Genomic DNA, 26,678 nt, shown 5'->3' with positions numbered 1-26,678 from the left:
CGGCGTATTTTCACTCAAATGTGTTCTCACGTGTTCATAACGTCGAGGTCAAAACTGTAAGCATCGATTAGATGAAAAAGATTCGAGGTATTCCGAAATCCGTGTAAAATGTGTTCCAAAAAGGGGTGAGAACAGGTGAAATAAACGATGATGACACATGCATGTTATGAAGGCGCATGCCTTAATAGTTCATATTTGGGGTTGAAAAACCATGTATTTTGTTCTATGTATTAAGAAATGCCATAATTATCCTTTTTTGTGAGAAATTAATATCATATCAGTTATAGCAAATTATTGTCACCAGTGGTCCGCAATAAACATGGCCGGAAAGTAAAAATGGGGGAAAATCCACTATATAGTAGGTTTTCCGTGGGGGTAATCTGGCTATAAAAAGGGGGAAAGCCCACTATATAGTCAGCTTTCCGTGGGAGGAAAACTGCTATATAGCCATTTTTCCGGGGGGAAGAACTGCTATATAGCCATTTTTCCGGGGGGAAAGATGGCTAGGGGGAAAAGGCACTATATAACACCGGTAACACGATGTATGCAACGGATACACGCAAATAATATACACAGATATTAAATCGCCGAATTAATAATTTCGTGTTGTATAACATGACAAATTAAATTAAACTAATAAAACACACTATCACATTTACTTTTGACAAGTTGAAAACCAGAAAAGACTCCTCTCTTTTAAAAGGGTTTTATTGAACTTCCTTTGTTGTTAATAATTAAAAGTAAGCTCTAAATTATCAATAGCTGAAAAAAATGTATTTTGTCCATGAATTTGTATGAACTGTTGCTATATAGATTTTAAACACCAAATGTATTTTCAGAGGTAATAGTATGATTTCAAAAAATGAATTCTTGTCCATAAAGGATGTCTACCTAGTTCTGCTCTGCAAGGAGAATTAGAAGTTCTACTGTTTACCACAGGGTCTAAGCCCGTTTTAACATTAATTTCAATGTAACCATATATTTATTTATGGTTACATTGAAATTAATGTTAAAACGGGCTTGGCCCCTGTGCTGTTTATACCTAAAATTCCATGGGAAATTTTCTATAATAGAATTTTCATCAATGTTAGTAAATATACACTCCCTACTTTACTACAGAAGAGAAGAACCGGAGTTACTTACTATAGCCGGAGTCAAATAGTTGTTCTCCAAGTTACGACAGATGACACGGGTTGTAATAATATTTTTGCGTAAGATAAGAAGCTTAGTAAAACTCATGCCTGATCTTAAAGTAAGCTTTGCTGGCCTTTTTTATGGAAAGTGTAGTAGCTAAGTTAAAACTTCCATGTAAAAGTTAAAGTTAAACCGAGATCACAATATTTTGACACAGTTTGAAGTAAATTTCTATTATAAGTAAATTCATTAGTACAAGATTTACCCCATTTGAATTAAATAACTGTAGATTAAACTTACGTTTTTTTGTGAAAAGGGCTACAGAACTTTTGACCCCCCCCCCCCCCCCCCGTTTAAAACAAGAAAGGAGGAATGGACGAGCCACGTTACGACCACCCCCACCCCCCAAACTCGCAATCTCTTTTTCTCCTACATGCACTGGCGTCGGAAGCAAATTGAAAGGGGGGGGGGGGGGACTAATCCTCAGAAATATTGAAAAAAAAAACTAATTCCCAAAATCATGAAAATCCTATAGTTCGAAAAAAAGTTCGAAAAAAACAAAAACTCTTACCTATTTTATACCAAAGAAGTCCGACGCCAATGTACATGTACCACCATATATATATATATATATATCATATTGACACCAAAGTTGAAGTCTTATTTTCAAAAGAAAACCAAGTGTCACCAACATGTATAACTTAAGTCGCATTTTAAATAAAGTGATCGGCATATATATTTTTTAAATTTATTTAAATTTAAATTTCATTTTTATTTAATATTTTTATTTTATTCATTAGATTATAAAAATTGAAACATAAATTTGTGAAAATCAAATGCTAATCAAATAATCTTAAATTGAATTAATTGTATGACAATGTTGAAAAATTACGATATATATATAACTGAAGTTAGACGATATAAAGCCACCAAATTAGTAATCCGTCCAGATGTATATTGTACTCCGTTGTTTGCGCGGTATTATCGGACACGCAAGTTATCTCGCTTTACAGTGGTTTGGCATGAAATGAGATCAATGTGATTTGACACAGGTGAATGCAGGATTGTATTTCAGGTGAATTAGGTTAGTTACGACTGTCCATTATATAAACTGCCAAGTTTACCCGTGTCAGTATTCGCCTATATAAGTACGAAGCTGCATAATCTGAAGACCTTATTTCCGGTAGTGACGTAGCCTACAGTTTTGTTTTGTTATGTTTTTACAAAGTTGACTCACGGGTGATTGATACAACACGCGGGGCAAGTTGTTTGGAAATGATATAAGTTAAAAAACAGAGTAAAGGCGAAATGGGAACTCGGGAAGGTGAGCTGAAGATCATAAATGTGGATGTTTACGACGTACAGAAACGGAGAAAACCTAGTAAACATTATGTGAGTTCACTGTTTACTTAGCTGCTTAGTTTATCAGCTGTTTATCTGTTTATTACTTGTATGTCATAATGTTAATGAAATGAGAACGTGCTGATATGACTTGAAAATATATTTCCCGGGTTCCTTTATTCTGATATAACTGATGATACTGCTGTCATCTTAAAACCCTAACAGAATCTTATTTAATGACAATCCTACGCCCATGAATTAAACACTTGACATAGGTTTCTTGACCATGCACTTATAGATAACATTACACTTATATGAACAAATGATTTTTATTACAAAGATTATCAGTAAGATTTGTTAACATATTTATGTACATTGTATTATTTATCATTTTTGGTTTCATTTCACTTAAGGTGTATATCATCAAAGTGACCTGGTCAAATAAAAAAGTCAAAGTAATTTACAGACGATATAGCAGATTTTTCGATTTTCAAGTAAGTTTCAGGAATGATTAAAGATTTACAAGTAAGTTTCAGGAATGATTAAAGAAACTGAGCTGAAAAAGTATGAAAAAGTGTCCTTATTTTTACAGAATTCTAAAGAAACTTGAGATATGATGAACTTTTCGTGTTACAAATAAAACTTATAATTAAAAGAGTTTAATTCTTCTTCTTATATAATAAATCATAATTGATAATTATTACAAAATATGAATTTATTATAGAATGTGGTTTAGCAACTATAATATAATGGGAAAGAATGGTACACAGAACATTATAGCAAATTCAATTGATAATGATTGTCCCTTGTATTTTTTAAGCATTCCTTGCTGGAGAAATTTCCTGTTGAATCAGGACAGCTAGATCCAAATCAGCGAGTAATTCCATTTCTTCCAGGTATAACCATGAGAGCCTTTTGTTGTGTAATCAGTAGACTGTTTCTTTCCCAGCGATCCGATAACCTGTTCATTGTTCTTTCAAAAGAAGAGTGATATAACCTTATCTAAGGTGTATTGATATCATTGTCTCATTTTTACAACGCAGCATAATACTGTAAGCTTTCTCACATGCAGACAAGTATTGCCCTTCCCATGCAATCAAAACCACGATCCCTACCCTGAAATTTTAAATCTTTGATAAAGAAATTTTGCGTGTTTTTTTTTTTTTTCAATTTATTTTAATGTATTTGGTGAACGAGTATACAAGTAAAGTTTTCAATTACAGGAAAAATATATTTTGGCCGCAGTCAAGTGCGGGATGTAGCAGTGAAGAGACTCAGTCATATTGATGATTACTGCAAGGTATTTATCTTCCTTATGAATCATGTACATCAACCCCAGTCGTATCAAATTTTATGTAACTGAATACCCCTACCAATCCTTGAATCAAGGAAGTAAGAAAAAAAACCTCCAACTTAATGAATGAATCAATATCAAAACTACAGATCAGGAAAATAACAATTCAGGAGCAGGAATTTTTTTAATCGTGCAATTATAAGTTATTCTCGTAACTGATTAAGTTGAGCTTCTTAGAAGTAATCCCTTCCTCTTCATTTTTTAAATGAAGAATTCCAGTTGTCCAAATATATGAATAGAATATGTACTGGTATTCCCCACCAAAAAAATTTGCATGTTTAATATATTGAAAGTTGCCGTGTTTCATTAAGCTACTGTCTACAGTGTTACTTTTTTTTGCCCCAGTTTATTTAACCATTTTACACTAAGTCTTGAAAACGGTTTTACCATGTGTTGAATTCACCCAGACATTAGAATCTATAATTGACACACTTTCTAGACAACACAGTTCTGTAAAAAAACAAATTTTGAATTTGCACAGTCTTGAATTTGATTGCTGGCAGCAAGGGCAAAAAATAAAATGGAGGCAAATATTTCTCTGTATATCAAAACTGCATACCAATGCATTCACTGGTACTAATTGACTAACTCTGGCACACTCTGACGTGATATATGAACTTTAAATAGATCATATTAAGTACACTTTAGGATGTACGGTAGTCTTTTTGTTATGGACATGTATATATTGGCCAGCACTGTAGGATTATCCTTTCAATGTACATGCATGTATATATATAACCAGTGCTGATAGTGTATGAATAGCTATATATTATACACTGTATTTTAGGAAAAACCTATAGTCCCAATATACATGTATATATCACACATATGATATTATGTGAACTAACTATTTACAATGAATGTTCAATACAATGTATATACATGTACTCAACCTGTTTCCGTTGATTTTGACTATGTAAAAGTATGACAGAAGTATGATTATGTAGTAACTTTTGGGGGTGGGAAAGGATACATATTATACTCCTTATCATTTTATCATGAAGATATTACAAAATGATTGGATGTACAGCAAAAATTACTTTTGAAAAAAGTTTAAAAAACAGATTATTTTATAAAAAGATTTTATTTCTTAAAATGCTTCAACTAGTTAAGACAACAATATTTGATTAAATTCAAGTTACATTTTATTTTTGACATTAAAGTACATGTGTAAACAAAAAGCGTTTCTAAAGGACTATGTGCGGTATGGTCAAATATCTGCCCCCGATTTCAACCAATTTTTAAATAGTATCGTATAAAAATAAAATCTTCACAAATCATTGTAAAGAGAATGCCTATAACTTTAATCTTGATTTTAGTCATCATTGTTCATTCACTGTTTATCTATGACGTCACTTAAATGACCTAATTCCCGCAAATTCCCACAAAAATGTAAATATTCTCATTTTTGCTCCATATTTTGCATTCGGAAGCATAGAGCGCAGGTCTGCTCAAGTGCGATTTTTACATATGTTTTTTGTCAGATAGTTATACACATTATATTAAAACATGGTACTTGAGCAAGCCTGCGCTCGATGTTTCTCAGTCGAAAAACCATCGGAAAACACCCATATTTTGCTACAAATCATCAATTTATCAAAATAATGCAATCTTCATGACGTCATTTCTACATTATGACGTCACTGTGGTGATAACCTTTTACACCTTTATTTCCAATATTATTTTAACTATCTTTCACCTTCTTTTTAAAGCTCTTTCTAAAACTTTGATTTTGGGGGCAAAAAATGCATAAAACCGCACATAGTCCTTTTAAATTTTCTTCAGTTCTCATCAATGACAGTATAACTCCTCCTATTGCTCCTTATAAAGAAAGAATAGATATTTTGCTGACTATGCTATATTGTATTGAAGGCCCTGATTAATCTAGACGAGAGGATATCGCAGTGTGAAGAGGTGCTGGACTTCTTTAGTGTGGAAGAAGAGGACATTAACCCGAACTCAGACAATGAGTAAGTACTACTCCAGTACTTCAACACTATATCAATTTATTTGAAATTCAATCATGTTCTTTTCATTTTCATAAATAGTAAAAAAAAAATCTAATGGCACTTTAGGCAGGATTGGCTAGATCAATCGAAATGTTACATAAGAGAGTTGCTTGATAAAATTATTACATAACAATGGAGTTTGTAACTATTTATAAACATAAATGTGCTGGGAAGGTTTATCCACAAAACCTGCAAGTTTTTATCATCAGGAAATATAATAATTTTAAAATAATTGAGTTGTTGATGGTAACCGGTAATTGATAGCAAATACCATTTTAATTAACCAGAAACCTAATTGAAAGTATAGTTCCAATTCCCATCATGAACTAATATGTATTCTTTGCATTGAGTGATGTTCATATACCATATACAGATTGATCAACTCTGGGTTTTTGATTTGGAGGTTGGGGAGCATAATAGATTTTTTACATAGTCCACTAGAAAAGTAACTTCTGTCAGTGTTTTGAGCACAGCATATTTATGCATATTGCAATGTTCTGTACATGGGACATTGACTCTGAATTAATTGGGCAATGAATTGATGAGTTGATCTCTGGTTGATTTATTTCAATTGATGTAAATATGTCTTCTATTCTGGTAGAAAAAAATCAATTTTTTCCTGTTTTTTGTAAGTTAAAACTGTCATAATGACACATATTCCTGCATTATACCGTACATAGGATTTGATTAGCCTCTTCCAAGAGATAAAAGTATATTGGTATCTTTCTTAATGATCAATATACTTGTACCTGTATTATCCATGATAGTATCAATATATAAAGTTATATAAAGAATTTTATTTCTAATAAGAATAAATAATGATAAATTATATCAAGTGAATCAGATATACCTGTATGTGTGCCTAGTACCGGGGTAAACATTAAATGAAACTTAATTTCAATTTAAAGCAAATCCAATTTTAAATTTTTTTTTGATACTTTGGTATCAGAGAGAGTTTTAACTTCTGAATTAACTTACCGGTAATTTAAATTGATTAGTAATGGCAGGAAATACATTTTTTTTTTTTTGGAAAAAGCACAATTTCCTCTTTCACTTGAAATTATAAACAGAAAATGTAATTCAAACTTCCATTGAATGTTTCTTCTGGTTCTTATTTTTTGGACACAATTTAAATGTTGCATTATACAGGTATATAGTTTTGCTGCAGTTTTTACCCATTCAGTCTTCCTCCCAGGGTGAGAGAAATTTCTGTTATGGTTGACCTGCCAGTATTTTTCGACAAGCTAGAATTTCAATTATTGACTCGTTGTGATCTTTTCTTAAAGAGTCATGTAGTAAGTATATAATTATATACATTTACTACTGAATATATGAAAGAATAATATGCTACATACATATAGAAGGATGAAATCAAAAGTGAACCATTTGCACCTGTATAGCAATTATCTAGTGAACTATTCTTTATGAAAAAAAGGTGAATGGAGACAAATATCAGACAAATGCAAGCTACTACACTGGCGTCGGAAGCAAATTGAAAGTGGGTGGGCTAGACTAATCCTCAGAAATATTGAGAAAAAAGTAATTCCCAAAATCATGGAAATCCTAATCCGTGTGTGTGTGTGTGTGTGTGGGGGGGGGGGGGGGGGGGGAGTATACCTATTCTTCCCAAAAAAAACCCAAATTACTTACCCAATTTTTTTTTTCCCCCAAAATCATGAAATTCCTAGGGGGGGGGGGGGGGGGGAGCTACTTTGCTTCTGAATCCAACTTTTCAATCTTTCAAGGTATATTTAGAAACAATAATCTTTCCTGTGAGAAAAAGTGGGGGGCTGAACCCTCTATCATGCTGTGCTTCTAATGCTAAGGCTACTTCGCTTCTGAATCCAACTTTTCAATCTTTCAAGGTATATTTAGAAACAATAATCTTTCCTGTGAGAAAAAGTGGGGGGCTGAACCCTCTATCATGCTGTGCTTCTAATGGTAAGGTACAAATTTGCAAAAAAAAGTGGGGGGGCTAAGCCCCCCTTGCCCCCCCGGTTCCGACGCCTATGTACTAAACTTTTGTACATGTATACACAGTAGATATATTTTTTGAATTTTGTCCTTTTACGGTACATGTATCTGTAGCCTTTAGGCTTAACTTTATCAGATGATTGCTTGCACATGAGACACCTCTCTATAGCCCTAATGAGAAATTGGTGTGAATATGTAATTAAAGAGAGTGGGCAGGTGATGGACACAGCCAAATGTTGACTTTTTCCGCGTCCCCCAAGCATGTGAAACATTCGGACAGACTGTGACCTTACTGAATTGGTATTTACCCATTTCTATCAAAACACCGACCCCTGTGAGTCAGCTAATGAACTTATCATGTTGCAATGTATTTCCCTGAGATTTACCTGTAAACATGTATATTAAAGCGTCAGTGTCACCTGATTAATTTCAGTAATATTTTTTTTTTATAATGAGGGTATTGTGCTCAGGCAGTAGATGACTTTTTCCACGTCTTTGTTTTAGTGTGTTTGTGAATAATATCCTTTCTTTCTTCCTTATATATTGCTGGTAATTTGATTGTTTTAAATCACATAAGAAAATATATTCATATATAATAGAACAATTTGTAGATTCTATATTTGAATGTATAAGCTAATTGTCACAACTGTTTACCAATGCTCTTGATTTTCTTCTAGATTTAATCATCTGTGTAAACTTCACTTTCAAACATAAAGGTGACATCACATTTGAAAACGATATGGTACAATTGATACCATTTAAAAATTTGAATTCTCCCCGCCACATTAGGCATTTCCACCTGGTGTAAACAACTTGAGGCCATCCTCTCAATTATCTCAGGTGAACATGAGAGAATGGAACTCATAAAAATTATACAGCCCCTAAAGCTTCCTTCTATGATAGAAGTTTGACTAAAAAGCAAATTTTGGTGAGGTTCACGTGACAATTGTTTCACGCTTTGATCTCTGCTGATGATGAGCAATTTGTGAGGGAGCGCTGATTTACGTTGACTTGGTAGAGACGTGAGGCCAGTTTGTAAGACATATAGATTAGAGTTACAACCATGCTGACAGCAGTTTATCGGATTAAGGATAGCTTTTCTGATACTGTCACAAAAATTCGCAGCTCTTGGGCTGTGGATAGTCCTAGTCATTTTGCACAGTAAGTACAGTGTATTTAACAGTATAATATACTTATAATTGAGTATTATTATCTACTTTTAAGTTCTGATTTATAGTGTTCTACAGTATTTCTAGTTCCACTATTCATACTTTCTTGTTTATTTGAGAATCTCTAATTATACTGCCTATATAACCCAGGATGTATATCGATGGACGCAGGAAAAACTTTTTTAAAATAACTTCCAGGTAGAATAGCGCAGACAATAGCAGGAAGAACAGAAGGAAGACTTCATTCCAGATATAGCATTGTGAGAAGATTTTGAAAGAAAATTTGGATATTTTTTCCTTAATTAATATCTTCACCCTAAATATTTAAGGATCCTTGACACCCTGTGATCGACTTCTGCCTTTAATGACAGTACTTCCCAACATGACAATTTTAACCCATTATAAAACAGTTTACATTGCCAATTATAGGTGTCTATCTCTGTATATAGAGCAATGGGTGTAGCGTCGATCTACCGACCCTCAGGTCCTGAGTTTGAACACTGCAGGTACTTTAAATTTATTTTCATGAATAGTGGTAAAATTCAAAAAGTTGATTTTTATCCAAAAAATTAAAAAAAATTCTGTCATTTTCAAGTTGAACACATGCTAGAAATCCATATTTTAAGTATTAAGAAGAACGGACATGTATGCATAATTTCTTCCAAGTGTGTGGAGGATCCTTAATAGTCATAAACAAAATAAGTACCGTAAACAAAATTTGTGTTTGTGTATAGTTACTTTATATGAGTTAACATTTCTGCTATTCAAAGTTATTGATTTTAAAATTCCTTTTCAGCATGCATATGAATTCAAATCATCTTACTTTAATTTCTTTTACAGTTTAAAGTTTGTGGTGAACTTTACTTCCTTTATTTTAAGTATTGAGTCAACTATGTTAAAAATATGACATTCAATTAAAAGTTACGTACATGTTTTGAATTTTGGTTAGCTAAATTTATAAACATAAAGTAGGGATGGCCGTAAATAACATTCCAGATCCCTAATGTGTTTTATCTCTAGTAGAAAAAAGTGTGTCAAGTGGGCGATTCAAGATGTTTTAAATTTATCTACCGATATTTTGTATTAAGTTGAACAGAATTTCATTGCTGTACAGTTAACCGTCAATCGCGTAGAGATTTTTAAATGATCTGAGTAAAACAACATCACATGACAACCTTGTGACCGAATGATTCAGTGAATTTAACGATATCTTTAAATAACCTTAAAATCTTGTCCTATTGTTGTGATAAACTGTCTCCCTTGTATCTGTTACAGCTGATAGGCAAGTTAACCTGACAAGAATAACAGATTTGTTCTACAGTACTTATCTCTGCAGGTCCTCTTTTTCTGAATTCGTTTATCGCAAGTGTTGTCTTTTTGTCACTCTTGAATGTGTCAGAGTAGTACATTAGTTGGATTAATTTTAGTTATAAATCCTGTTACTGGTATATTATAATATAAACATAATGTAGATATAAACACTATATCAAATCATTTTGCTTTACATGTTTTTGGCAAAAATTTTAATCATTATTAACAAAATCTGTACTTTAAATGTCTCATCAAATTAAGAACTCCCAACAAGAAACACCAAGATATGTAAGGCATCGATCATGCATTAAGTAAGCACTGCACAGAAAGAAATGCGTTGAATGGTATAGAAGCACTTTGGTACCTGCATTTCTTGCGTTGTGGTTAGGGGGTCTCCCTATTTTCCAGCTGTGGTTTGCACTGACAAGGCAATCGGAATATGTCCATATATGTAAAATCACCACAAACATGGGACTCAGAATTAAGCTGAATTTGATCCCTGTCCATCATAAAACTCTCATCATATCCCTTACCTAATATTAGGTGACTCAAACCTAGCTTGAGTGACCGTTCATATCCTGAAAATTTAGGCCACTTTTAATTCACTTGTGATGTTATGTGTCAATGTGTGAATGTGTTGGGAGGATCAATTTATTTACTTAGTGTTGTGGGTTTGATCAGAGACACTGTCTGTGTGTTGTAAACAATGAAGTCTGCAGATTCATCACAACTTTCGTTTGGAAGTATTTTTGCTCGGATTAAAAGTTCGTTTAGTAAAACTTCTGATTCGTAAGTTAATTTTTTATTTTCACTTGTATTGCAAGGTGATTTCACCAGGAAAAAAAGACATTTTCTATGAGATCAATATAGGTGTACTTTTCAATTTTGTTTAAACGGAAGACACCTTGACACCTCCCTGTATTTATCACAAAAAATGTTGAAATCTGAGGTTGAAGGACAAAATATTTGTCAGTAAAAATAATATTTGCAGAAAAAATTGAATAGTGATGTTAAATTTTCTATTGGATCATCTTAACATTTGACTATATGAATTGAGCTCTTAAATTTCTATAGCTATTCCTTTCCTGTATTTACGACTGTGTGCCATATCTAGGAATTACCCTAATGTTCATCCTGTTATGGCCGATTTCTTTGAATGATCACCTCAGGTCACACCGTGACAATTCTGACAATATTTCCTTTTTCTCCTGGAAATATATTTGTACATCATCAACAGTAATTTTAAAAGCAACATTTAAGGTAACTCCGTACCTATAAAATCATGGGTTCAAAGTTAAAAACATAACTTTTTTTTTAACTTAGTTGACTTTAATTTCATAAAAAAATCAATAAAATATATATGTATCCATACTATTTAAGATGTAAGGTAATAAAAGCCAAAGACTGAAATTATCATCTGAAAATCACACTTTTTTTGGTTTAAAATTTGAATATAAGTGGATGGATACTTGTTTGTATATTTAAATTTTATTGCTTACTTTGCCAGAAAACTAAAATTAATTAAAAGAAAAGAAAAAAATTGTTTACATTAGAAAAATTATAGCATTTAGATATATCACTCAGAGAAAAGTAGAAAAGAGTTATTTCCCTTTGTCATTATTGAATTATGTCGAATACAAGGATGAAAAACGCTTATTAAAAATCTCCAAGTAAACAATGATTTGAGTTTTTGATGTGCACCTATCATAACATAGAAATTACAAATCTACTTGCAAGAATTTTAATGAATTCATGGTTTATGTAAAATGTATGACGTCACAGAGGGTGGATTTACTTTAATCAGCGCATTGGTATACTCATGCATGCTTATTAATCAATATATATATATATATATATATATATATATATATATATATATATATATAAGTCATTCCTCAATTCTTTGCAATAAGAACTTCAAGATCATTTCCATGTATGGTGTACTGTATTAATTTTAACATTCCCCATCTGAGTGCCTTTAGATTATGTTTATAGTGTACTTCGACATCCATGTAAATATTTAATACAAGCAAACAAAGAATAAACATACAGAAATCTTCAGATTTTTTTTTTCAATATAAAGATGCAGTGGTTCTCTAAGGTTGCACTCCCTCTTCCCCCCAACCACCCACCGTCTTTCAAAAATTTGGGGTTGGGGAAGGGGTCCCAGAACAAATCAACACCCACCAAATTCACTTCCCTCATTCCCCTTCTGGTACATGTACCATTAAACTTCATTCTCTTCTTATTTTATCTCCTTGTTATTATTCAGATTCTTATATACCGTGTACTAAACTAAATACAATACATGTACTTGAGTTTAAATGTACAAAAAAAGGATTTTTTACAGGATTACACAATTTCCCTTACATCCTATTCATCTATTAATATCCCTGACCATGACTTGAAATGTGTATCTTATCTCATCAGTGACATTTTATATGATGTAAAATAATGTGCAATGTCCTAATAATAGTACTAATTATCTAAAACTAAAATTAGTAAGAAAAAACTTAAAGTGTGAAAGTAGTTATGAAATCATAGGTTTTTTTTTAGCAATACAGCTGCTACACTTTTAATGTACAATCAATGTCAAATGTTTTGAATCAGTAATGATCAATATGGTGAGCAGTCTGAGACTTTATTTGGGACTGTATTGCGTCTGCAATAAACTAGAAATAAAAGTCTCCCTGTATGTCTGCACAACGACTGGAAGCGATCGGTCAGTCACTTGTCAACACACTGCATACACTTGGGACATGTCAATTGAATCATTACAATGTGGCATGTTAATCACAAGGTTAAGTTTCTGTGTTCTATCATCAGGAGGATAAAAGAACTATGAGGGAATGGATAAAACATAATCATTATTTCTGTAATGACCAAAGGCATCATTGGGGGGGGGGGGGGGGGGGGGAGAGAGAGTATGGGGGGGGGGGAGAGAGAGTTTAAAAACTGCCTAAACTTGAGGTGTGTTTGTACAAAATAAAGAAATCCTGTAACACAGACATGCAATTTCTGTTGTTGTGATCGAGATTTTAACTAATTTTAGGAGGTTGTGTGTTTTTGTATCCTGTGTTTACTTAAATGTACATGTATTGTGTTATCAAATTCTGTCGTCATTCTCCAGTGTTAGTCACCCATCAAGGAAATTTAAAGACTTGTGAATGTAAAAGTTGTCATATCTATTTGATTGATTGAAAAAGCAGGAATTAATAAACTCATCATAAACAACTCGAAAAATTGACATTATTTATTTATATATCTTTAAAAGAGTTCTGAAATTGTGATATCTCATCTTAAAATTATTCTATTCTGAGATAATGAAAATTAGTGTTTGACATGATAATTTATCAAAACTAGAGTTGTTGCCCTTGTCACAACACTAAAATTTATTAACATACTTTGAGAGTCTGTAATGTTTTTAACTTTTAAAGTTTTATTTAGTGAAAGAATTTTCTCGAAACATACAATCGTTTAGAAAGGTACATTACTGTGAACATATTATACTACACAGGTAAAATTGCAAGTTGCACTTGGATCAATTTGTGATGCATGTTTGACCATTTTGTTCTTTTGATTCATGCAATCATCAAAGCTTAATTTGTGAACATTCAAGTTTCCTTAAGAAAAGAGCAAAAGACTCCATCACAATAAATAAACGTGATGGATACATGCAGCTTATATACATGTACATGCACATATGAATGTTATATTGTGGTCATCTTTCTGCCAAATTGGAGGGTCACAAGGGTACGTTTATTTACATGTACAGTATGCTCTAATCCAAAGAATGGACCCCAAAATTTTATTAGCGAGGGGTTAACAAGGGGGTGTGAAACCAAACAATGATAAAAGTCTGTAGGCTTAAACATAGGTATTTACACCTGATAGAAAGTGAATGTTTATCTTTACAACACATTCAACCTGTAATTTCCCTGTCTAGTTACGTGTGATTACATATGTACGTAAACATAAGACCTTCATGTGATGACATATGTTTAAATTTTCCTAAAAATTAGATTATCTGTTTGATTTTATTGTCTGGATCTTCGACAGAAGACATTGTAAATTGATTTAGGTTTTATTTAAATAGATGTGTTATTGCATGGACTTCAAGTCATTTAGCACAAGTTTAAGCACAAGCACAAGTTAATCATCATTTCAGAGGAAAACATTACATATATTAACTGTCATGTGCCAAGCTGTTTGGTTTTTTTTTTTATCTATTAATCAAATGAAAATTTATTGATTGATCGGACAATATACTCATGAGGGTATGAGGCCTTAAATGCATGTCATAACAAATATAATCTTGAAGCTTAATCAAAATGATAACCCTTTTACAAGATATATTTTCATTATCTCCTTTAACAAGAGAGAGAGAATTGTATTATCTAATATTCAAGATTTTGTTAAAGAAATGAAGGTTTCCAAATTACAGTACATACTGGTACTTTACATATATATTATATATGTTTATTACATATAAAGGATCAATGATCACCCCTTGTAAAACAACACTTAAGTTACCCAACCCTACACAACGGGCTGTTAATGTATTGGACGGTGGGGGCCCCCGGGGTAGATCCACCTGTCAGTCAGGAAGACAGATCATTCAGCACTGATCACGATAGACAGGGATGTGAGAGAGAGAGTTCTTCCTTAATTAAACGGCCAGTTGTCTGGGGACAAATACATTCACATTGTGCCTCATTTACATTTTCTAGCTTCAAAGAATAGAGATCTAGATTCGTTGTTACTGAGTTGAAATCTAAATAACACTTTGATTTTATTTGTTTTCATTACTTTGGACTTAATTTGACAATATGTGATCATGGACTTTAGATTGTTGGGTAGGTGGGTGTTTGGACAAAAGGACATTTCTTTTCTTTCGTGCATTCTTTTGAAGGGAAGTTTAACAATGATGCTTTCTGTGTGGTGAAAATTTTCTTTTGCCCTTTGCGTCGATTTGGAAAGAGCCATGGAGAATTTGGATAAGTTAGATACTCTGTCAGAAAACTCTGACTCGGATTATATTATCATGTCCAATGTGAGCCGTGAACCCCCTGTGTTGGATCCTGAAGATTCTCCATCTCTGTTTAATTTGCTCATGGAGTTAATCTGGACATTTTTGTGTGCTTTATGCAGGTAATGAATTTGAAAACTAGCGCATTTACCAGTTTTATTAAAGAAAACATCTGGTATTGTTATATCCCTCTAGATGATTGAAAGTTGATGGTTAATTAATTGTGACATGGACTTACAAGATATTAGAATTATTTTGTTAGTAGAGTACCGATACTAAAGTTTATTTTATTATGGCAGTATATTTCTTAATTCAGTTCATATTTAATATTCCTTTTATTTGATTTGTAAGATGCAAACATAAAAAAGACTAGTAATTGTTATTTCAATGCAATATGACAGGTACCTTAATCAATAGCTTGTTCGAACCCTACAAATCAGAACACTGGTTGCAAGATCAAGTTTTTTTTCTAATGTTTGTTAATTATCCTTTGCAATAACATTCGGTAGTGTGAAGCTCAATTAAACAATGATTGAACATGGCTGAACATTGATTTGACAGATCCTTGTTCGGTGAACAAATCCCTGTACCAACTGCCCCCATGTTAGTAGCGATGTTCAAAATATACCGGTATACTGTAATTAATTGATTAATGAAACCCCCTTAATATTGGTAAATGGGCTATGTAAGAAGCGTTGTTCTGATACGACGTGACATGAGCTAGGTACAGGACGACTGACGTGTGGTGTTTATGTGGGATAGGAATGCCAAATTAGGAAACATCGACGCAAGACACATATAGGATAGCTCTCTCCCTACTGCTTGTTAATGGGGGTGATTGGCTGTCGTCCGCCTCTATATTGTTCGTTGCTTTTTGAGAGGAACAGGAAATATTATTATCTGGTGTACTGAGATCATAGAAAGGATTTATTATAGCAAGGCTAGCTTACCAACCCTATTCCATTGTTAATTGTTACCAAGGATGTATTGTTACATTATTTGTCCACACCTTACTGTAAATATTTGTCAACATTCAGGTATATGCTTCTTATAATTGGTGCATATGTACATATGCATATATATAAAAGAAAAAAAATGGATAAACATGATAAAGTTATTTCTTGTTCCATGTCTTGTTAAGTCCTTACATAACAACTGTATCTTCTTCCTGATACTAAACATCACCTGGAGTGTCCACATACAGGTGATAGGTAACAGGACAACTTACCTGTGTAACAGTGTGCATGATCAGAACCTGTATGAAGGCACTTGAAGCTATGCTCTGTATATCCTCTTGTAAATTTAGTTAACCCATATTCAGTACAGAAAAACATGTAAATATTATTTTTCTCATGTAAAGATAACATATTAAAGCATTTATTTTATCTGACACATTTATATGATTATTATAAATGTGTTTATAGAGAATGATAGAAATAGAGTTGACTTTCACCATGTGCGCCTTATGATTGAAATGAAATGAAATATGATTATACGGTAGTTTTAAATTTGGAGATTTTCGCACAAAATTTCTAGGCGATGATGGAAATATTTTCTTTAATATCTGAAGTAAATCAAAATTATATACATGGACTTTCATTTTTCTCTTGTTACTTGGCTGTCATTCTATACATTGAATATTAACTTGATGATATTAATTCCAATATCGATATAGAGATTCTTTCATATGTGTTATTATATTTCAGGAGGAAAAAGAAGGCCACCTTTGACACAGCCAGTAAGATATCAGAGCCCAGACTTGGGGAGCAGTACAGAGCCATCGCTGACTACACGAAGGAGGACAAGTGGGACCTTAACCTTAAGGCTGGGACAGAGGTCGAGGTCATTGAGAAAACTGAGAGTGGTAGGTATCTGATTAAGGAGGTCATGCAGGTCATGAAGGTCACTGAATCTGATGTGTGTAGTGGAGTTATACACAATTAGAGGGAACGGTGTACTGAATACAGTACATGGTACATGTCACAGAGTACTTGCAACATAAGAAACATGTTAGTAGCTTAGAATAATTTCTAGAACAGTGAAGGCTTAAACCTGTGTGAACATGAGTGCTTGTGATCCTGTGGAAATTAGGGATGTTTGATCCTTTGTAAACATTGGATGCTTGATCCCATGTGAACACGGGATGCTTGATTCTGTGTGAACATTTGATCATGAAGTCTATTCGTTTGTAAGAAGTCTAACATCAGCATATTAACATAAAATGTTAGAAGTTTACTCAGGTTAGATCCCTCCTTCATATATCTGTAGCAAGTTAAAAACTAATGTGTCACATGTTTAAGAGGAACAAATGAAAATGCAAAAAAAGCAAGTTGTTTGCTTTATGTCTATGCATAAACTAATTTCAATACAATGTACAAGCTGAGATGAAATATCTAAATCAGATTGTATTTGTTTAAACGTTGGCCTTTTTTAAAACACATAAAAAGATTTTGTTTCTATATATATATTTTTTTTTGGTGTGGTGTTTTCTTCTAAATAACAACTGAAATAATTTTGAATAATCATCACTATATGTTTCTATGTGTATGTTTTGAAATTATCAAGTAAAGTTGCATGATTTTAAGGATTTTCTTTTCATTTTTTTCATTCTTCATGTATTTACCCAATTATTTTTTTCTTGAAAACTTCTAGTTACCAATGACCCTGTAGAAGAGAGTGGGTTATTTGCCCGACATGTTGACATTGTTTTCTATGAGAATGACACTGCATCCACGGAAGGAGATAGTGTCTTTCTGTATGAAAATGACTCGAGTGAACAATGTCCTACATGTGATGATTTTATTGATGGTAGTGTATTTATGAAATTTTTTATGAATCAAACCTCCCTGGTGGTGTTGTCATGTTGTACAAAAAACTTCAGAAGTTTGCTGACAAGATGAATCATGAGAGGACCTGTTGACATCTGACATCTCTAGACTTTTACTTTGTGTCACATTGTATAACATAGGCATTGTTTATATCAGATGAAACCAGCTTATAGCTTATTAAATCAGGATATGCTGTAATATATATTTAGCACTATTGATTTGATTAACAGAAACTTAATTTAGATATGATGGAAATGTGGGTTAATACATGTTTTTGAATAAATAAAGTTACCAGATATGCCAAACAAATTTACATCCTCAACGAAAACAAATTTATTAAGAGTTATCTTTCTTACTGAAACTGAAAACCGACGCATCCACAAAATTACATCCCCACGAATAAGCAAAAAACCCACAATCCACGAAAATTGACCCCCACGAAATCAAATTATTCTACATTATACAGTTTTGGGGTGGGGGTTGGTTTATATAACATTCAAGGTATGCGAGTTGATTTAGTACAACAGGGAGTGGCATTTGAGTTAAGACTTACAAAAGATGAGGATTAGATTACAGCGTAGCTAGGGTATAGGTCGAATAATTTAGAGATACAGACTTTGAACTTCTTTGATGAAGCTATTGTCAGCAGGCTCTGTAGAATGGTTGTGGTGACATTTTCAGGCTGGTGGTTTGTCCATGTTCAGGATCAGCAAGGATGGGTGCCCAGTACCTACCTCAAACGGGCCGACGGTGGCAAAGAGGAGCTCGGGGAGAGGGCAAGGCCGGGGGAAGGTGACTGGCTAATCAAGATTAATACCTTTATGAAGATGATGGTTTTTTTTTTATTTTTAGAGTAATCAACTAACTGCATGATGAAACAACCCTTGGTTAAGTTACAGTGTGGAACATGATTTGTTATTTAAGATATGATTATTGATTATAAAAGGATGATAAAAAATTGAATTTAAATACCCAGTAAACACTTATTAAATATAAAAGTTTTAAACATTAAATTCATGTTCATGTCATGAACTGGTATGTTTTATGCTGAAATTACCAGTATGTATAGGTTTAGTCAAAAGTTAACTAAAGAGGAGAGCTGCTGGAATTTAATTACATTTATATGAAGTCTTAATACTGGCAGTTTCAAATAAACGTATAGTAATTATTAATTGTAAATTCAGTCTTTAATGTTTGGAATTTTTTTCACATGAGAAATATGAAAGAGTAGCATATTTTTTTCCAAAACATTGTAAAGTAAAGTTCCTATGTGTTGTTCACTCCACAGAGGAGCAGTATATCTGCACTGAGGATTACTTTCCCTCCAACCCAGACGAGGTCACTCTAGACAGAGGAACAGTGGTGGAGGTCATTCAGAAAAACCTGGATGGCTGGTGGTGGGTCAGGTAAGGTCAAAGAAACTGATGCCAAAAGCCCATGGTGTGTTTTACTATTCAAGTGAATGCTTTTTATTCACCATAACAAAATTTTATGAAACATCATGTATTTAGCCCTGCAAAAGACGTTTTAATACCGCAACATTTTGACTCAAAATTCAAAAGACTTTTGCCCATATTTGGAGACAAGTTAGTCTAAATGATAAAAATTTGACCAATGGGGATGGGTCAAATAAACATACCATAATTGTAAACATACTTGAAAGCATAATGTTTTTAAAAACCCTGACAGTACATTTAGTATGTAACACTTTTGTAGACAAAACGGAAAAGAAGGATGGGCACCTGCCACGTACATGATGAAGGCAGAGAAAGCCCACATGGAGCGGGTTGCCCGGGCCTCTGGTGTACAGATAGTGGGCAAGCTGGAGGACATCAGCGACCTGATGCAGGACGAGGATGGAGATGATTCCTGGGACGATGAGCCAGACCCCCCACCCCGACCCATCAGAAACTACCTGTCCCAAAAATCACGGTCCCTGGAGAGGGGAGGGTCCCTTCGACCACCCCCTAGACAGAACTCTATTAAAAATGTAAGTCAAATAACAGATCTAGTAATTGATATTAAATGGTAGGAAAGAATAACAGATTTAAAACATTAATTGCATTGTTGAAGAATACATATTCGTTAAAGTTGACACAATATATGATTACTGATACTTCAAATTAAAATTTAATCCACATAACACCTGTAAAAAGGAGTAGAGGAGGTTACCAATATAAATGATTTGAATTATTGGACAATGCATACCAAGTACTTTTTGAAGGTGTCATACTTTAGCTAGAGGCAATTATGGTAAGGGAGGTAACCTATATAAACCATCTTGCTCTATTCAAAAATACATTTTAATTGTAGATAAAAGTGGACATTAAACCTCCCAAGGTGACCAAGTCTCAGTATGTAACTATCGCTGATTTCACAGACACTGTGGGGGATGGCATCAGCTTCTCTAGAGGCGAAAGTGTGGAGGTTGGATTTTTTTTCTGAAAAAAAAGTAATGTTCAGAATTATGATAACAGTATACAATGTGTGTCACAGATGTAGAGTAAAATAACAGAAGATCAATGAAGTATTTCCCAACTTTCTTTTATTTTTAACTGTTAAGTGGTATCATTTTGATTTGATATGCATGGTGTTTATAATTCAATAATATTCTAACATAGGTAATGCTTGTTCTCAGGTTAAAGAGAAGACGGCTGATGGATGGTGGTTTGTTAGTATTGGGGGTAAGGAAGGATGGGCCCCCTCCACCTTCATAGAGAGCAAGGAAATGGATGCTATACCAGAGGTAGATAGGAGAATGACATTAAGGGATCATTTACTTAAAGAAGTACTAAAAAATGTTTCAAACACAAAGTACAGTCATATTACCCAGGTTCTTTACATTGAAAGATAGTTTTACAGTACATTATGATAATTTAGGGTTGGATGACGTGATAGCTGTAAGACTCTAGAATGAGGAAAATCAAAGAGTTAGATAGAAACTTAAAAAATATTCTATGCATGCTATATATTACAGTGTCTCTAAAATTGGAAACTCTATTTTTACTATTCCTGGCATGTATTTTTACAATATGAAATATAATCTGAAATATATTACGTTTCTATATTTTGTTATAAAATTAACAAAGCATTTGAAACATATAAAATTAACAAAGCATTTGAAACATTAACTTAAATATTATATTATAACATCTTACTAGTAAATTGTTCTCAAAATTGAATAAATTTTCGTATGAAAATATGTTAAACTCTAATTTTTCAAATTCCTATAATGTATATATTATAGAGTGTTTTGCATGAACTATAATTCAGGGTTTTTATTCCTACTTGGTTATAAAAGGGGGAAAAAATCAGCTTTTTGTAGTAAACTTGAAGTTAAAAGAATTGGATATTTTCTTTACATGGATGAAAAACCCTGAATTGTGAAATCTTGTGTAATCACTGTTCTATTTTCTGTCTCTCTTCTTTCTCAGGATAATCATGTATGTAATGTAAGCAATGATGCCTATTCAGAAGTGGCAATAGAAAGTAGCGATGACGAAGATTATGAACATCCTGAAGCCACTCCCGCCCATACAAATGCATACGAGGAGGTCGATTATGAGGTCCCAGTGAAAAGTCCAGGGGAGGGAGAAAAACCCAGATTTTCTATCTCTGAACTGCAGAATAAACTCAAACCAGGATTTGTCAATGATAGACCATCCTCTGCTCCACCAAAACAAGTAGATAGGAGATTGATGAAGAACCAGAATGCTGCCATTAAGCGACCCACTTCTAAACCACCACCTCCACCGGTTGCCATGGCGACCAGTAATGATAGCAAAACAGGCCCACCACCCATTGATCGATCTTCACTTGCAGCTGCATTGAAAACTAGGAATGGTTCCAAACCATCAGAGGAGGTCTCAAAGCCTGGGCTTGAGGCTCAGTCGTCCAATTCCAGTTCTGACTCAGACAAGAAGCCCATTCTTCCTCCAAAGCTAGCAGTTGTACCCAGCAGTGCTGGAAGAAAATCCCCAAGTCCATTGACAAAACAAGTGCCAAGGGAGAGAATACACAGTGATGGAGGGAATAATTTAGCTGAACTTCTGAAGGCAAAGTTTGAATCTCGAAAGACAATGGTAGATGAAAGTGGTAATACAGAGGATGCAAATTTTAACACTTACCCTAAAAAGTCAGGTGTACAAATTTCCCAGCTGCCAATTTCACAAACAAAATCAAATCCAGAATTTACAGATAAATCTTTGACAGGAAAGCCAGCTGTACTGCCCAAAGGTGATAGACTAAGGAATCATCTTAAACCACCCAATAAGAATGAAGGGGCCCAGAAAAGATTCAGTATGCAGGAAGAAAGCTCAGAGTTGACTAATGCTTTACAAGCTAGGTTAAGGAGACAATCAAATGTAGAAGTGACTACATCACAACACTATAGTGCCGTGGAAAAACCAAAGAAATCATTTCCAACGAAGCCTTTGATTCCAGAAAAGACTGTTAGTGAGGATAAAAAGCCAATGGTTCCTCCTAAGATAATGGTGAAAAAGACTGAAGGAAAAGAGAATTCTGTGGCAGCAGTGCCAAAGTCAAGGTTTGAACCAGGATCAAAGGGAGGTTGGAAGAAAGAATCCACTAAACCGAAATCAAAACCACCAGTTCTGGCTAAACCTAAAAAACCAACCTTCCCTAAAGAAGAAACAAAAACTGTGGTTCCTGGGGAGAATAATAATGAGCCTCCAGTTAAATCTGGTTTTGCAAAAGAATTGGCTTCAAAACTTTCTTCCAACATTGGTGGGAAACAAGACACAAATGCTGAAGTTAAACCTCCAATTCCTAAAAAATCACCAATTGTTCAAAAAGTTTATAGTTCAAAGGTTGAAAACAATGTGAAAGAAGTGACATCTATGAAATCTTCTGTTCAAGCTTACAAATCCATGGCAAAATATGAAGCAGAAGGAAATGGAGAAATCTCATTTGAAGAAGGAGTTATACTGGAAGTGTTGGATAAAACAGATGGATGGTGGTTAGTGAGGGTGGGAACCAGTGAAGGCTGGGCACCAGTAACATACATTGCACCCTGTGGGGTGGGAGACAGACCACCCTCTCCTGTGTGTGACTCTGGATTTACCTCCCCTGAAGAGGGAAGCAACTCTGTGACGTCTGTGAAATATAGAACTTGTGCGGAGTTTGTACCCGAGAGCGAAACAGAGCTTGGCTTTAAAGAAGGCTTGGTGGTGGAAGTGCTGGACGCATCTGAAGATGACTGGTGGTATGCAAGGGTTGATGGGAAGGAAGGATGGGTACCTGCCGAGTATCTGGAGGAGGTGTGAAAGGAAGATGTATGCTCTTGAACATCTATAACCATTCCTTCAGTATCATTCATGTGCGATATAAATTGCTGCAGTATTTAAGTAATACTGTGTTCAAATTTTGAGACTGTTATAAATAATCTTCCATTGGATTGGATCTAATCAAGTTTATATCATATGTAACATTTACTGTGTGTGTGGGAGTAAAAAAGAGCTGATTTTATTCATTGTAGTATTTATGAGAGAGAGAGAGAGAGAGAGAGAGAGAGAGAGAGAGAGAGAGAGAGAGAGAGAGATGGTGCTAATATTAATGCCTTTTTTATGACCATTGACTTGACTTCATATATAAAAATCTATGCTAAATGTACAGTAATTACATTAATTACAATTTAATTGATGACTGTTTGACTGTGGTACAAACCTTAGTGCTGAATGCATGTATTTAAATGTTGTTTACCTCAAGTCAGAGACAGAATATCCACGTTTTTGATAAGTATTTTCTTTACTATATATATAATGTCACATGCATTTATATTGGAAGATAAGAAATGGCTTATACTCAAACTCGCCAGCTATGTCTATGCATATTGTATGAAATATTTTCTACAAATTTGACTGTAAATGATTGCATGACATATTTGTTAATCTATGCATGACTATACATATCATTGTTTGCTCATTGTGATATAGATTGTATATATTATTATTAAGTATCTGCTGGAATCTTTTGATAAATGGATGAGAATATGAAGAAATTTTGAATCAAATGTCTCTTTATGAGTTAAAGGTTGTGAGGTCACTTTTCATCGTGATCAAGTATCGTACTGTTACGTGTGAAAATGAACCTTGAAAAAGCTGCCACTATTTTGACTGATTTACATGTTTGTGTATAAGATGCGACTTTTTATGAATGATGTTTTATTTATAATGCTTACACAAATCATAGATAATAATTAATTTAACCGTTGTAACGCTAATGAGTACTGCATACAGGGTTATTTTTGCCCATGTCATTTTTCGCCCTGTTACAACTGCAAACGGTTTCACCTTGTCTTGAATTCTCCACATGCAGTAATGTTAAAGATATTTGTTTGCAATATAGAATTTGACCAGTCTTAAATTCGTCCTCTGACAATGAGGATGAAAGAGGCGAAAATAACACAGGGGCGAATATTTCCCTGTACACAGTATATCATTTATAAAATAAGGTTAAGTAAAGTACATTGTACATAATAATTTTTTATATTCATTATTGGTTAGATTAATACATGTAGATTATATTAAACTTTGGCGATTTTACATCTTGAACACTGTCAATCATAAGGGTTATATCTGAAAAATTATTCTTTCATTATATGTGTAAATTTGTTTTGCTGTAAAAAAAAATATTCTCTTTGCTTATGTTTTTACAGAAAGACCAAACCAGCGAACAAGAGGATGATTACGATGACATAGTAGAATCGGGCATTTCTCGGAGATACTGATTGGATTTAATAATTAACAATCATGTACCGATACACCATTTGATGATTTTAATTTAACTTTAATTGAATAAAATATAGAAAGTATACTTAATTTAAATACCAGGTAATTAATTAATTCGAAGAGACCCTGTAAAATAAAACAAAAAATCTTTATATTGATGTGTAATTTGATTGTATTGAATCCAAATTTAACACTTTTCATTTTATTTTGGTATATTTGCTTACATGTAATTTAGCCTAATGAGTCTTGGAATGAGATTTGCCCATTCATAAGCATTTACAACAGGGTTTTTTTTTCATTTTTTTTCATATTCATTTTTATTCTGCATTTTATTTCAAAGTATTTGAATTTTCCTTCAATTAATTTATGCCAGTTTTAAATCTGTGTATATGTTGTGAATGAACTATGACATCTTGCTTTCATGGCTTGCCGAAGCAGAAAAAAAGCTTCAGTTGTTAAGTCAGTGTTTAAAGGTATATTTTTCTACAAAAAAAATTGGTGTCTTCCACTGTTTCTTCCAGTTTTGGGGAAAATTTACCATTGTTGAATATATTTTTACCATCTGTAAGTATGTGTATCATGCAAAAATAAAATACACACAAAAACAAAGGATTTGCATTTGTCAATGAGAGTGTACATCAGTTAGGATGTTTCAGGACACAGAGATGTTTCACGTACGATTTTAGATAATTTTCCATATTTATAAGCTTCTAAGCTTATTTATGCAAAAAAAATTCAGGGTACATTACCAGGCTATTTTTGGATTTAGAATACTTAGGATTTTCCATATTATAGCATGCAAGAAGTAATTGATTGCTTATGAATGAAGTTGTTATAGAGGATATATTCCATTTAAGCTATATTTCCAAATATAAAAGTGTGTTATAAAATAAAACATAATTACGGAATCTGAAAAATAAATACCAACATCACCCTTCTCCCTACCTGTAAGAACAAGCAGACTTAAGAAAATATTTATACCCCCCCCCCCCGAAAAAAAAACTTCGTTGGGGGGGGGGGTATATTGGTTTCCACCCGGTCTGTCCGTCAATATGAAGACGCAATTTTGTCCCCTCACCCATGGAATTTTTTACTACTGCTTGGAACAGTCTGAAAATATACACATATGTTGAACACCATCTGTTCAGGATGTGCACCTGCAATTTTTAACCGGGTTTTTAAACGAAAAAATCCGGTTATTAAAATTGTGAAAATGGCGGGCGGCTGCCAAAAGGGTACCCTCATTGTACGGATAACTCCTCCTACAGTTTTCAAGATAGGAAATTGTTCTTTTGCAGATTGATTGTACATATATCAGAGGTGTGCAAATTGCTAGGATTTTGATTTTCGATTACTTATGAAAAAAATACCAGCTTTTGAAATCAGTAATTTTTTGGCAAAATATTGCATATAGGGTACACCATTTCACTGGATACGGGTTGACATGGATTATGGATACAATTCACATAAAAGGAAACCAAGTTTGCTGTCACATTGACAGCTTTTCACTTGTCATTAAGATCAACTAAGATTTAATGATTTTATGACAGTTTTTCATTTTCTTCATCCTTATATATAGTATACTGATTAAGCACTCTAAAATATATTTATATCAATACTCAAGATGTAGGTTTTTGTCATCTGTAATATCCCCCCCCCCCCCGGTCATCAACAAATCTTGATTGGGGGTTGGGAGATAATACGGTTTATGTGGAGCGGAGTGGATCAGAAACTTATGATGAATTGCATGGGAAGATGGTAGCCTTACAGAACTAGGTTT

General features: G+C 33.5%; 1 protein-coding gene across 6 annotated transcripts; it reads left to right on the top strand.

Annotated features, from left to right (window-relative positions):
• The first annotated feature begins 2,114 nt into the window (after positions 1-2,114).
• LOC105345401 (SH3 and PX domain-containing protein 2B) lies at positions 2,115-25,507 on the top strand. Of its 6 annotated transcripts, XM_034474518.2 has the most exons (12): positions 2,117-2,526; positions 2,889-2,969; positions 3,296-3,371; positions 3,699-3,775; positions 5,702-5,799; positions 17,028-17,185; positions 18,831-18,941; positions 19,438-19,555; positions 19,866-20,139; positions 20,463-20,576; positions 20,788-20,895; positions 21,584-25,507. In XM_034474518.2, exons 1-12 carry the CDS (start codon positions 2,443-2,445, stop codon positions 23,432-23,434), a joined length of 3,150 nt encoding a protein of 1,049 aa, XP_034330409.2. In that variant the 5' UTR covers positions 2,117-2,442; the 3' UTR covers positions 23,435-25,507. The 6 variants fall into 6 exon arrangements, with proteins under 6 accessions (XP_065924444.1, XP_034330409.2, XP_034330411.2 ...); XM_066068372.1 differs by lacking the exon at positions 18,831-18,941 and having other exon boundaries at positions 2,115-2,526; XM_034474520.2 differs by lacking the exons at positions 2,117-2,526; positions 2,889-2,969; positions 3,296-3,371; positions 3,699-3,775; positions 5,702-5,799 and adding an exon at positions 8,584-8,973.
• The last annotated feature ends 1,171 nt before the right edge of the window (positions 25,508-26,678 follow it).

Source organism: Magallana gigas, chromosome 8, assembly GCF_963853765.1.
Source record: "Magallana gigas chromosome 8, xbMagGiga1.1, whole genome shotgun sequence".
NCBI classification, from domain to species: Eukaryota; Metazoa; Mollusca; class Bivalvia; order Ostreida; family Ostreidae; genus Magallana; species Magallana gigas.
This window is presented reverse-complemented; position numbering and strand designations above follow the sequence as displayed.